Source organism: Heloderma suspectum, chromosome 1, assembly GCF_057233095.1.
Source record: "Heloderma suspectum isolate Gila_16-S chromosome 1, 16-S_ref, whole genome shotgun sequence".
Classification (NCBI taxonomy): Eukaryota; Metazoa; Chordata; class Lepidosauria; order Squamata; family Helodermatidae; genus Heloderma; species Heloderma suspectum.
In genome coordinates, this window is record NC_139458.1 from 247,038,955 (window position 1) to 247,054,118 (window position 15,164).

Here is a 15,164-nt window from a genome sequence, read left to right on the forward strand (position 1 = left end):
CCTCGTTGCAGCGGCAGAAACCTATTGCCCCTCTTCCATTGTTCCAACAGTAGTAGGGGGAAAATGGGGGCATGTTACGGGTGGGCCGAGGGAGGCTTTGGACCCAAAGCCCCCTCATTTCCCAAGTATAGGCCCAGAATGGGAAGAAAATACAACAGCCCTGGAACTTGTGTAGTGAAAAGGAAACTCATCCCCAAGCTTCTGCCCTGGTTGGCACGAGCCCAGCAGTGCTTGGATGTGGCAGTTCTCTGTCATTGACTCTCCTCTTATGTAAGCTTTCCAAAATCATCATTCAGAATTATTGAGAAAGACCCAATAATGACATTGTGCTAGCATAAACCAATGCTTGCGCAATATCAATAGTGCTTGCTTGCATGACCAGTTTCCCAGGAAACCTATTATGCTAGCAAGTGCTATTGGCGCTGCATACCCATTGGTTTACACTAGCACAACATTAATAGTGTCAGCACAGTAACATCGTCGGTGTCTTCCCACTAGGGATGTTGCAAGCATCCTTGCAGGGGATGGAGTCCAACAGACTGCCCCCTGCTCAGCCCTCTGGACTTGGCTCCCCTAGCCCCCACCCCTGCCCGCCGAACTGCGCAACCTGCTGGGACTTACCAGTCCTGCCCACAAGTGCCCACAGCCAAGTCGCAAAGGGGAACTTGCTATTTTTTGTAAATTAGATTTGGTGCCCAATGGCTGGCACTTTCCAGCCAGCCACTATGCTCAAGATTTAATAATAAAAAAGAGTTGCTACGGGCGCATGGCTTGGGGGGGAAGCAATCCTTTCTCCCCATCCCATCCCAGCTCCTGTGAAGGCAGCAGCTTGATGGGAGGCAGGAGATGAGGGGGAAGCCCCTCTTGCCTTCCTCCTCTCGTCAGGCCGCTGCCCCTGGGATGGAAGGGGGAGAAAAGAACAATCCTTTTCCCCCCACCAGTACAAATATAGAGCTCCTTTTATGTGAGATGGGGCTCTATATTTTCATAGATTTATTGCTGTGCACAACAGTGGCTGGAAAGTGCCAGTTCTACAACACTAGAGGCCTTTTAATGTTGTGGAAATGGCCCTTTATGGCCACCATTGTATGCAACAATAAATCTACGAAAATAGAGCCCCATCTAGCATGAAAGACAGCAGCTCACATAGATAAGCGCGCAGCTGCAATGTGCTCCTGGACAGCTTGCAGAGCCCTCCAGGGGCTCGTGCAGCCTGGCTTGGGAGGGTGGGCAGCAGCGGCAGCTGCTTGAGCACTCACTGAGCACGGACTCTAATTAGAGTTTGTCTATCTCTACTTCCCACAGACTGCATAAATCATACAATTAAGTCTGGAAAACATTTTAATTTATTTTAGCGGATTGAAGTTTTCACACGTTATTTCTACTGAAATAGGTAGGGAAAGGGGGAAAAATAGGCCAATTTTACAGATGCAGTGTCAAAAATAGTATTTGGCTACACATTGCTGATCTGCATCAATTACATTCGGCCTCTTCCCCTCCCCACACTTCTCCTAACAGTTGTGTTGCTCCAATTAACAAGAATGCCCATGGAATCATTCAGTTCTCTATCAAACTGAAAAGAAAAGAGAGACTTCTGTTAAAAATGAGTTGATGATAGAGCAGATGAAAACAGCACCTTATATACTTTTGAAAATAAGGGAAGACTAGCTAAAACAAACAAAAATGACAATGAATGCATGTTTATTCCAGGGTGGTCCTCTAGGAAAATGTGTTAATCACAGCAACGGTGTAGTTATTGAAACATGCAACGAATCTGAAGCTAATAAAAGTCAAAGCTGTCATTCACCTGAGCAGGTGGTGGAAGAACCTTCTTGCATATCTGCTGATCCGGTCCCTGTATTCCAACACAGCTGTCTCAGAGAGAGGCCTTGTCGGTGCATAGAAGGTTCCAAGGCTTGCCTCAAGCTGTGCTGTGGAGTTCAAACACAGCAGCAGTGAAACTAGTGGAACAGCTTCACTTCAATCAGTTGTTCATGTTTGCAGTCAGTCAAGTTTTTCAAACAGAGGCAAAATGTGAACTTATTGCAGGGAAGATGAAATAAAAATGTGATAGCTGGTTCAGAAACAAACCTATGTATAAGCAGTCATTTGAGGCAGAGCCTATGATAATTTGGAGCAACAACAACAACAAAAACTGTCAGAAGTTATTACAAACTGTTCTTTAATTATTTTCATGTGGCAAGAATGATTAATCTGCCAGGTAAGTACAGTATGTTGAATGACTCATCAACATGAAGTTTGAACAAAGTCCTTCCTAGTAAATATCAATTCCCATTTTCCATTTTTGAGAATAATACTCGAGAGAGAATAAAAAACCTGACTTGTCCTAGCTCTTCCATTATACCATAGGTCAACAGGTAAGAGCTTTTCCTGTGATGGCCCCAAGGGGAATGGAATTTGCTCAACACATATTTCACCTCTGCTGCAAGGAGCGTATTGACAATAGGAGCACTTTTCTGCCTTCAGAATTATTTAGGTACATTCCAGGATGACTTTCATACCTACCAGAAGAATGCTATCCTAATATTGTCATGACAGTATACAATTGCTGCTTTCCAAAGAATGTCTGCTTTAAATACTTCCTGACAATCAGCAATTTGTCTTTTTCAACATTTAATAAAATACAATGTGTAATATGGATTTTGGTTCTGTTCAGAAATATTTTAAGTTTGTATACAAAAACTGCAGGCCAAAAGCTATCTTTTCCCACAGCTGCAGGCCAAGGAATATCAAAGTTTGTGAGTACACAGAACTTTCCTCCTTTTGGCAAAAATATGCTTGGGTTAAATAGGGCTAATTTTATAAGATTTGCTGGGATTAATGAGAGCTGGTAAATCCCTGATCATACACATTGCGGCTGCAATGCCATTTTGGGGTACTTCTACAATACACTATTCTTCTGTAATGTATTTGTTCACTCATTTATTCTTAAGAATGTAGGCAACGTTCTTCTGAAAATGGTGCGTTGCTATGTTTTCCCCATTGTCCTATTTTTAAAGGGCTGCTAGGTAGAGATTTTAGAGTTTCCAGCACTGGCAATATAAACACAATGCTTTCAAAACTGAACTGATATAGGTCTCACCTTGTGCAGAGGAGTGATTGGTGACAGTGTATGACCCTACCTTTCTGCTTGCACACTGCACAGTCAATTATTTTACTGTCCCCTCCTCTGCTCTGTGATAAAACTGTCAATGTTTCCTTGGAAAAACTTGTCAGATCTACTAATGCCTGTTTCTTTTTAAAAAATTAATTATTACTATATGCACAGGAGGCTGGTGTGCATACACATCTTTTGAAGAAGAAATAAATCCCTTTTGAAGGAAATACACCAAAAACCTCTCCTCCCCTCTTCAGAGTAGTGATAGAGGAATAAAGTGGATGGGTGAACTCTCCCCATCTACCATTACACTGCTCCAAAGGAAAGCTTTAGGATTTTTCCCCTCAAGGGGAATTGGGGAAGCTTGAACATAGATGGATAGTTATTACTATCTATCTATCCTGGATGGATAGAAGCTCAGAAGGCAGCAATGAGGGAGAGGGCCTTCTCAGTGGTGGGCCCCCATCTGTGGAACAAGCTCCCCAATGAGGTCCACCTGGTGCCAATATTATTATCCTTTCAATGTCAGGTTAAGACCTATCACTTTTCCCAAGCATTTGGCAGCACGTGATGACTTTTAATTGGTCTTGGATGTGTCTTTAGTTATGACTGACAGTTCAAAGTTGTTTTTAGTTATATGTATATATTGTCTGTGTGCATTTATGTAAATGGCTTTTAAACTTTTTATATTTTATTTAATATTTTAACTTCTGTAAACTGCCCAAAGAGCTTCGGCTACGAGGCAGTATAGAAATGTAATAAATTGTTGTTGTTGTTGTTGTTATTAGCTGTACTCCAGCTGCCCTAATATTTGGTGTTCCTGGCCTTTGCTTTCCTGCCTTCAGTTGACTCACTGATATCCATTTGTGCTGCTTGGCAGTCAGTCCCTGGCAATCCTTGGGTTATTCTCATCTCTGCTCTGGCAGTAGGGGACAGGACTTGGGGTCTCATCAGCTTCATCACGGCAACAGAACGATGGGGAACTTTGCCTTAAAGTCTCACTGCACTGCTTCAGGACTGCAATGAATCTCTCTGGCTCCTTGCTTTCAGCTTTTTAAACTGAATACAGCCACTGTCATCACTCAATCTGGATAATGGGAAGCCACTGCTTCCAGTCTTCAGACAGCTGTGGAATCTTGCATTGTCTGGAAAGTCCTCAGGCATGTATCTACAGAGACATTACTGAAATTGACCAAGGCTTCCCTGAGCATCGTCAGTTTCAGCTAGGAGCAGCCCTTCAGCTCAGTCAGTTTCTGGCTCTCTCACACTCTCTCTATAGGGGAGTCCCCTTTCCATCAACCAGGCAATGTTGCCCACTGGCATAGAACAAGGAGGAGGAGTCAGGAAAGGAGGCACATTGGAGAGGTGCGGGGGAGGCGGCAATTTTTATCAGATGACAAAAAAGTGATTTGTTTAAATAAATGACACATGGGGAACTAGATAATATGCAACTGACACAGAACCAGGTTAGACCTATATGAGCTCTAACCAAGGTATTTTTTCTTCTGTTATCTAGAAGAACGCATAATGCCCCTGTAACACAGGATAAGGTCATTGTAACCTTGCAAAAGAGTACCTATCGATGCACTTGTTTAACAAATCTTAGGTTTGGACTATGCAAATAACATTCATATATGAGCAAAGTATAATTGATAGAATTCCTTCTCTTCCTTTAATTGCAGATACAATTTGATTTTAGATACAGATGCTGCTTTTAAGGCAGATGCGCAAACTGAATTTTAGTTAATCAAAGTTTTACAAGTGCTTTAAAGGAGGGGACATGTTTGACCTGTAGACAATAATCTTTCCGATTTGCTGCTATTAACATCTGTTTGAACTAGGAATTTCTATATTTAGCGATAATTATCCCTTAGTTCTAAGCAGAGCTACATTTTATTTCATAAGATTTGATAGCACTGAAGGCTCTAATAGCCCAGCACTCGGAGCAGAGGCAACCTGTTAATCAATTAGGTTTTGCAATATCTTAAATCTAGACAGTGAGATAAGCTGAACTTTCAAGGTGTTTTCTTTCAAAAGCATCAGTCAATTTCGATTAAAATTTAATACAGCAGGTTACAGCAAAAATAAGCCACACTCTCTCGCTGTTGCTGTTTTCCTTGCAGCATGTTTTGCACTTCTGAAATGCTCCGGCCTACATGGAATATGAGTAAGTACTAGCACAGTTACAGATTCATTAGATAGCCCAGCTTGATGTTGATGGAAGAAATGAAGATCTCAACGATAACCGTCACATCATTACATAAGAAAGGGCTTGCTGGGTTCCTCTAATAAAAAGAAAACAAGTTACCATGACATATTTGTTAGACTTGTATAGAATAAATCCCGGATGGCATAACACACTTGTCTATTGTAAAGCATTAGCCAGCTTGGATGTGGGGAGAAACATAGAAGATGTCTATTTATAATACACATATTTTAAAATGAAGTTTCAAAAAAAGCCTTCCCCACCCCTGTCTTCCACTTTTCTACTGTGTATTTTCACAAGTTTTCCAAGAGGAGATTTTGACCTTGTCTGTCAGCATAATAAAGGCTATGGAAATCAACATGCCTCACACCGTAGCTTAGGAATTGCCTGGTCAGCCTGATGGCCTCGGGGCAAATTTGGGCAGCAAGCAATTTTGCTGTTCACCATATCCTCTAGTATGCTCTCTTCTTCCCACAAAAGAGGAGCTTGGTCGCCAGCTGCACTTACATGCTGAGATATGGCATGCTTTCCTGCTTAATCTTTTCCCTATCTAAATCCTGGGAATAGCTCAGTTTCAATGCACACAGCTATTCATTGGAGAGTCATCCCACCAAGATCCAACAGAGATGAGCCTGAGCCTTGAATTGATCTGTTAATGTAGGGAAGTTTCAGACATCACTGTAGGCAACAGGGGAGATACAGTAAGGTGCGGAAATAGCGTGAGGGAATACAATGGGACCCATCTGAAGTTGATAGATGCTGTACTCCTTTTACCAATCACCACTGGAAAAAAAATCCAAACTCTGAACAACTCTCTTAACAAAAATGGTCACTTGTAATGTGTTTCTTGATCCACTAAGATGAAAATAAACACAGACACCATTATTAAACAGAAAAAAACTGTAATTACTATTTCAGTTAAAATGATAGTTTAGTGTCCATCTTCCTTAAATGAGACCAGATTGATATATAGATATTAAAAATCTTTGCCTGTATATCTCACTTGACTTTAGCATAAAGATAACCCTGATCACAAACCCTTTTAATTATAGAGATCTGTTCAAAGTAGATATTAACTACCTTAACTATTTAACAATTTAAAACTAGAGATATTTATGAAATACAGCCAAACAAACCTTCTCTTGCAGGTGTCAGCTTTTGTCTGAGGAGGTAGTTTACTATGGCACTTAGGCTTACATAGCATTGATGACCCACTGTGTTCCAGTTCATGCCACCCAGGATATTAATTGCCTCATACATCTCATCCTGATGAATATACTCCTGGATGATTTCCACAAGGCCAAGCTGGCCTCTTGGGACAACACCTGTTACAGGTAAAAGAGAAAAAGAAAAGCTGTGGCTTTTCAACATTACTTTTCAACAGAATTACAGATCCACTGCTTTTTCAACGAAGTTAAACATTACGTTTCCTTGTTACATGAGGGGAATATATAAAACGTAAATTGCTGTAAGCATAAAGCTTTCTACATTTAATTTATATAGCACTTCTCTCTGTACCCTTTTAGCCTAACACAATTTACTGGTTGTGCAGTTTATCCTGCAAGGGTTGAATACCCAAACCTGATCTATCTGCTACACAGTGATGGCCCAGTATGATCTAGCCATTTTCTACCATAGCACATAGGTGTGGGCATAAAGGTCTCCCTGCTGACACACTATAAAATCTGAAGGTTTATCACAGCAATGTCTGCTCTCCAAACCAATTAATTCAACAACCATCTTGTAGCTGAACTAGTGGATAGTTCCTGCTTCTGATATAACACAGTCGTACTGTACAAGGCCATACCAAGAACCATTCCTTTATTCTAAGTCCTTTTGGGCATGCTAGATCAATCCAAAGCCAGTGGAAACCTGTGCTCACCTCATGTGAAAGTAAAAGGCTGGAGGAAGAGCTTCAATGCTATGGTAGCTTCAGCAATGTAGGCAAAAGGGCTGAACTGGCAAGAATGTACTGAACTTCAGGAATGTGCAGCATCTTGGGAAAAAACCTCTGAACTGGAAGCTTGATATCTTCAACCAATGGATTTAGAATGTGTTGCATCTTTATCTATAATTTGAGATGGACTTTGTATATTTCATGAACAGGCACACTCTTGACTATTCCCCAAAATGAATTAAAACATCTAGTATATATTAATGAATGTATCTTCACAACATTCACATCTTACAAGTTAAGGCAGGAAATCGAGAACAACTCTAAGTCATATTAAAGTAATCCAAAGGCCTTATGCCAAATAATCACTGATTTCTCTACTCAAGTAAACTAAATCTAACTTGCCAACTGAGAGCAATCAAGTGCTTTTTGGTATCAAAAAATATTATTATTACATTAACATCAGATTTGTTTTCTGCTCTTAGGGATTCATATTTGCAGCAGGGCTAAAATACACATTAGCTTTGGTATGTTACATAGCAGGGTCCTAGTTTAAAAAAAAAGCCCTTGTAATAGTATAATTATCTAAGTATGTTCCAAGTGTTAGTTCTCAGAGCAGCCAAAATATGAGGGAGCACATGCCTTGCCTGGCTTACCATTCCAGGCATAGAGCTTCCTGGTAAATCATGGAAAAGCTTCCCTTCCCCAGAAGTGTTCAAAGAGGACATAAAAACTATTATCACACTCAAATATTCATGTAACTCGTGTTCCGTTGTTTACTTTATAACATAGGTGCAGAACCACAAGCCCAGAGGCCAAATCAAGCTCTAAGGCTTGTTATGAGCTTTGAGCTAAAATATGCTGGCATTTTTGGTTTTTTGACCCCACCCCTTTTGCCTTCAGACCTGCCTACCATTGGAATGTGGCCCCCAAGAGTTTCGCTGAAATGGAATTCGGCCCTCAGGATGAAATGTTCCAGCACCCCTGCTTTATACAGAAGGAGATAGACATGACTCTAAAACTATGTACAGCCTCACATTGGGGAAGAATTAGTGAAGTTGGGATCTTTTGTTACTGTTGCATGTGAATAAAGATGTTGGTATCTACTTGTTTGCACTCAAGTGCACATACATGAGAAACAGCTGCTGTCACAAATGCAATAAGTAAATTCACATGTAGTGCAATCCTAGGCATATTTACTCAGAAGTAATTTCTACTGTGTTCAATGGGGTTTACTCCCAGGTACATGTGCAAAGGAGTGCAGCATGAGCGTGGGATTGGAACCTGTGATGTTTCAGGGCCTATGTTATGTTCTTCTGTACATAAACAAATATATAACACTGATCGCCAACTGCTATGAGGAGTTAAGAGGTTACTGTTTCATTAATATTCAGGCCTGGTGAGCTGAATTCATGCATTTGTAACTTTGAGATTTGCCTGTTATAATAAAATAAAATACATTTTATTGCTTTTAGTTTTTGAAAATACAATGAACTCCCAATTTCCTTCTACCACACATACAGTGTAATCCTGTGCATGTTTGGACAGAAAAAAGTCCTGCAACTCCCAGTATTCCCCAGCCAACAAGGTGGAATTGGGCTTACAATCTCTCAAGCGCCAAATGAATTTGATGGAAATATGCACAACAACATTTTAAAATGTGGTAACTTTCAACCATGGAGGTCAACATCTTCCCATTTGGGTGCTTGAATTCTCTTGGGTGGTGTGTTTCTAAGTGACCTACTTTGGTAAGAGAGGTGACAGCCAACTTACTGCCTAATTGATTTAGGAACAGTGCCCAGGGAGACAGTCCAATTAAGTTTACAAGCTGGCAATTAGCAGAAAGGCCTCTAAATCCCTCTGCTGAAAGCCTGTTCGTCTCAGTAAGAACATAAATGTGCTAGAGATAGGAAAGGGAAAGCAGTACTTTCTTGAAGCTTGTTGTGAGTAGAAGCCACAAGGGGAAACTGAAGAAAAACAAGGTAGATGTAGGCAGAGTGCCTTCTGTTTGACAGGTAACCAGGTAATTTAGAGGCATTCAAAAACAGACAACATGCAAGAACACATAAAAGAACTGCTTTAATTAGCATTCTGTGTAGATGTCTACTGGACAAGATAGAACTAATTTGTCCCACAGTAATGATTATCTACAGTCTTTTTTCCAATTTAAGATATTCCTCAGGTAACAAGGACGATTTCCAAATAATATAAATGTGACTAAATCTGCAACTCTGCCTGCTTGTAAATTATATTTAAAGTTTGAATGTGTCTAATCGCAGTACTAATTTTGGCATAGTGTTTTGAAAAATCAGAATTCCAGAAATTATGTCTTTTGCTGAAGTGTATGAATGTTTTCACAAATATTTCAATTATTCCTCTATAGGAGGATACATAGATCAGTTTTAGCCCAACAAATGGATTTGGACAGATTTAGCCCAACAAGTGTCAACACAATGGACAATGCTTAAGATTCTTTACGTTTCTTTTACTTTTAAAAATGTATTCTGCTTGCTAATTTAGTCTGCTTTAAAAAAGTAGAGATCTTTTTTCAGTTGATTCAATGCAATTAGTTACTGAAGATAACTTTCTGCCATGAATGAATGCATCAACTTACCCATTTTAAAATGAAGTACTCCAATAGGTCCTTTGTCAAATCTAACTAACAGAAGATCATAGATATCTGTATCATTCATGCTTTGATATGTAACGTGAGGGGCAGCCCACTGGATCTGGGTGAGACTGCTGGATACATCAAATTTTTCACTGAATTGTAGAGTTGATTTGAGTGAGATGTCTTCAGCTAAAAGCTGCATTTTAATTGGAGATAGTGCCATGTCAAACAGTTGTAGCTCCCCTTGTGAACTACCAACCATGATTATGGCTCCTCTGGGGTGGCAACACATTAAGGCAGGCAATAGTTCTGCTTGTGCTAATAGAGTTACTTGACGGCAGACTTCATATAAAACTATTGAAGAATCTTCACATCCCAGAACAAGTTTATCTTCTGTAATGTTCCTGCAGCAGCTGATGGCCTTTGATGTTAGTGGTATTTTGGTGATTGCCACACACTGAATTTTATTCCTAACACATTCATAGATGCAGCTGTCAGCTATGGGCTCTTGGTCTGCACTGAAAGAGTGCTCTACAGTATGAATCTGATAAGGCTGACACAGGCTAAAGCTGGCATCGAGTGGATCTCCATCTGTACGTACGTAACTCAGAACCTGAAAAACAATCCCAAAGTTTTATAAATCACTTACTGCAATTTTGAGTGGGTTGAAATAATATACTGCTAATAAATTCTGCAAAATAAAATTCTGCTTATTTGTTTTATAATCCACCCTATTCAAAAAGAGATAACAAAACTGAAAGTAATAGAATCCATTGTTGCCTACCAAGCCTTTACAGCATTTCATTTGCATTATAATCTTAACTGTAGAACATTCTTGTCACTGAAGCCTTAACCTAATGAAAATACTGACAACTCAGAATGTAATAATTATCAGTTCAAGAAGTCACGAGTTCAATAATTTTACTCCTAAAGTTCTCAGACCATATCATATTCATTCTCTCATTGGGAGAAAATCATTCAGCAAAGTACAAAACAATATAGAGGACTACAGATTCAGATATCCCAAGAAAATTGTATTATATTTGGCTTGAGGTTTTCTACTTACATCTTAATTGGGTAAGCAAATATAAGACTGAAGTAGTAGTAGTTGCTGCTAATAACAACAACAACAACAAATAATACCATCATCATCTACAAAGTGCCTAAAATATATCAAGCACTGTACACAGATTTAAAAACAAGACTCTAAAAGACACAACACAAAAAGTCCCAGGGACTTCAGCTTCCTTTCTTAGGGTAGGTTTGCTGTCTGTAGAAGCTGGAACTCAGAAGACAGCCCTTTTATATCATAAGAGAGTCTTGGATATGTCTGAGGCTCACCTCCCAAAACTTTATTTGACAGCATGAATGAGGAAGGTAGCCTGGGCCAAGTCAAGAGCTGTTAGTCTCTAAAAATCCACCACTTGATATTTTCAGTATTTCTTGAAGTAAAAATAGGTTGAGATATTGGGTAGATAGGTTGGATAACAATCAGGCCTCAGAGCTTATCAGACTTTCATTTTTTTCCTCAATGGTACTGTCTGTTTAAAATGGATCATAAAAGAGCCCAATATCTACAAACTCCCACTTCTGCTTCATTGTAAATTTATAGAATTATGTTTTCAAATCCTGCCTATAACATTTTTGGATGGAAGATACAGGCAGGTTCCAAGAAATCTATGTCTCTATATCAGATCTGGGAGGGATCAGATCTATTTTGATCTATTATATCTAATATATCAGATCTATTTTGGGATCAGATATCCCAAAATAGGGATAAAACAATATCTTACATTATTTATTTTGCCACCCTTTTTTATCAAAATCCTAGGAAAAGGTTCTTGGAAAACAGTTTGGCATCTTTGCAGGGTAAAAGTATTTAATGTGAAGATTTACTGGTTGCTGTCAGATCATGATCCTTATATTACCTATAAAACACCTTTGTTTGCTAAGGCTGTGAAATATCTTTGTGTGGTCACTCAGAAAGAACACTACTGCAGTTGACTGTGCAGGTGATATGTTACTCTGACTAATGTTTTATGTTATTACATGATGTTTTTAAACTAAAATGTTTAAATTTAAATTTTAAAACTTTGTAAACTGCACAGTGAGCTCCGGCTATTGGGCAGTATAGAAATGTAAGAAAGAAAGAAAGAAAGAAAGAAAGAAAGAAAGAAAGTTGTTTATAATAGCTACAAGTCACATAGAATAAAATAAAATGTTTGACTCACTTGACTGACACAAAAGGAAAAAGGGATGAGGAAGGAAGAGGAAAACAAGCAAACACAGTCACTGGTACTTAAGTTACATAGCACTTATAATGATCAGCTTCAATGGAAACCGCTGAAGGAGGGGAGGAGTCAAGAGGCAGCTGTTCTCTCAGCTGAGCCAATGGAGTGAATTGAAAGTGAGCAAACCAGCCCCACTCAATTTAGAGGCTCTTGATCCTGTTCTGATTTACATTAGAAAAAGTGACTGTGTAACAGGGATGGATTGTGTTGTGTTCACATCAAAATTACAATGAGCTGAAAATGGACTATGGTAGTAAGCAAGGACTACTTACTGGGATTCCTTGCCCATATAAGTAGAGTTAATTGATTTGGAACAAACAACTGCAGAACAATACAAGAGGACCAAAGAAATGTAGATTCAGTAATCCAGAAGGCAAAGCACAGAAACAAAATTAAACTGAAACAGCTATGGGAAAGTTATAACAACTTGAGATGTGCAAGGGACCTCAAGAGGTACAGCAAATGCTTTGGTAGGAGAAAATAATCACGTTACTGAAAACAGTCATGCTCTCTTGAGTATTTGCCAAAGAATACTACTGTAAATTGGTCCTAAGGAAAAAGGGAAAGCTACTGGAGACATACTGGCAACAGATAAATACGTAACAGATCAGTTGTGCATTCCTGAAGGAGAGGACTAAAAAAAAAATCAGTAATAAAAAGGGGGAAACTGCTGTTCTTATTTGTGTACAGAGTTATAGAAGAACACTGAACAAGAACACCTGATGTGTCTGAGATAATGTAATAAAGGAAGAGGGGCAAAACTTATATTTTTCCACAGGATGCTGTGGGGTGATGGTAATGAGGAAAGAAGGTTAAGCTTCTACTCTGCTTTTCTTCACAGCAGCCTTATCCACTTCAAAATAGGGTTGCCAGATCAACATTTCAGAAATAAGGAATATCTCAAAAGTATTTGGTTTGCCCCATTAAGCTGCCATATTATAAAATAAGGGACATCTCATTATTTGTTTAAATATTCATACCCAATGTTTCTGCTCAAAAATAGCATCCGTAACAGCTAGAAAATTTTAAAGCAAAAAACCAAACAATTAACAATATTATGCTTTTATTATGTGAGACATTCTGAAGTAAGAGTAGGAATAGTGGGCACTAGTTCACAAATGAATGCAATATTTTCTGTTCTGGTTTATTGTTGCCATTTTAAATAGAGATGTCTCTTTGGGATTTGTTGAGACCTTTTTGTGCTGGTGTGTCATAATGATGAAATGTACTGAGTGGAAAAGTTCCCTGCTTCCACTCACTACACTTGAGCTAGACAAGAGAGTTAAAAATACACTGAATTGTCTGAGTTGAAAGATATACATGGCCTGCCATCCAAATCTACTTTCTTGCAGTTGGTCGCAAGCTTTGCATGCTGAAGGCTCCAGGTTCAATTCTCAGCATCTCCAGGAAGGGCTAGGAAAGAATCCTGCTCGAAACCCTGGAGAGCCACTGCCAGTGTTAACAATACTGGGCTAGATGGACCAAGGGCTCAATATAACAGTTTCCTATGGTCTAATAGCAGTAAATGGATAGCGCAGGAAGGTGCCTTGCAGACAGAACCCTATGTTTTGAGCTATCTGACCTGGGATCACATCCCTTCTCTGTCTTACCCAGTTGTAGTTAAATTTGTGTGATGCAAGAACAGTAGCAGTGTTAACAGTAGTTGTAGCAGACAGCAATCTTGCAATATAATTTGATTGGTTTTCTAATTAAACAATAACATACAACTGTTGACATTTCCACTTTAGTAGCCTGATCTAGTTTAGAAAGAAAAGGAAGAGCACCATCTATATAACCTTACTCTAGATTAAAAACAAAAGAAAACCAATAGAAGGTTAACTAATCTTTGCAATTGGAGCATTTGCTACCTTATATATGTTTCTTGTATCCTTATGTTTGGGATGCCTGACTCTTATTTCAATGCAGGCTTGCTCTTCTCTGTACACTTTAAAGCACATAAACAATTACATCTTTTTGCATAAAAGTACAAAGGAAAGGATAAAGCCCACATACTGAGGTAGGAGTTTTAAAAAGCAGAAAATTGGCTTAGCAGAATGATGGAAAAAGAAAATAAAGAGAACATAAATATAAGCCCTCTGTGACTGAATTGTCTGTCTTTAAGATGAGAAAACTGTTTGATTTACTTTATAGATGTTAAACTGCTGGTTTAATTTAATGAAACTGCAAACAAACAAAACAGACTAATTAGAAATGCTGACTGAGAATTTAAATGCATGGGAGCTGCTATATCAACACTTGATAAAATGTATTTCTTTTCCTCCTCATGGTTTAAACATCCAAAGCTCTACCTGTATGTTTATTTTGCTTATGCACTGTATTCTCATTTCCATGGACAGTCTAATTTGTTGCTACTGTCATCTGCCACTCATTTTTACTTTATTTGAAAGGTACTGATGCCAGTATTTGTTTATTTATTTAAATACAGCATGAATTATTCCTTGTTTCACAGCTCCATTATGGTATTCCATCTACTTAGTCACAGGGCACATATCCCCCTGAATATTGTTAACCGAGATAGGATTTCTCACTATCACAAGATCAACAAATCTGTTTTAGGTAAAAACAAATAAATGACATTTTCCTCCCGGTGAAATAACTTTTTCCAATTAGGAAAAAGAAAAATAATGTCAATTATTCTGTAAAGCGGCAAAAAAAAAAGCATTTTAACATCATGAAAGGTTACATTGGCCCTTTAAAAATGTAAATATGTTTTTACTAGAAAACATTTAATGAAGTATATTTTATATTTTATTTAATCATGATGTATAGATGTAAGATATTTCATTTTACTGTTATCTTTTATTTTCAAAATCACAATAAAAACAGCTGCCGCTAGAGAACATTTTAATTGTCTCTTCATTTTAGTGTATATTAAAAAGTAGAGTAAAAGTTCACAGAAATTATGATGAAACATATTTCATACCCTGCCCTTCAGATGCAAAGAATTAAAACAAAAACAAAACTAGAAAGAATACCTACAAAACCATATTAAAACAGCAGAGAAGCAAAAATGTTCAGAGCTA

General features: G+C 38.5%; 1 protein-coding gene across 12 annotated transcripts in view; it reads right to left on the reverse strand.

Moving 5' to 3' along the window:
• WDPCP (WD repeat containing planar cell polarity effector) overlaps positions 1–15,164 on the reverse strand; it is a 303,153-nt gene that overhangs the window by 115,848 nt on the left and 172,141 nt on the right. For all 12 annotated transcript variants that reach the window (XM_084823159.1, XM_084823110.1, XM_084823149.1 and 9 more), the window contains 3 exons: positions 9,833–10,442; positions 6,461–6,649; positions 1,808–1,931 (listed from right to left, as the gene is read on the reverse strand). In XM_084823159.1, coding sequence (XP_084679285.1) covers positions 1,808–1,931; positions 6,461–6,649; positions 9,833–10,442 — 923 coding nt within the window. The remainder of the gene's footprint in view (positions 1–1,807; positions 1,932–6,460; positions 6,650–9,832; positions 10,443–15,164) is intronic.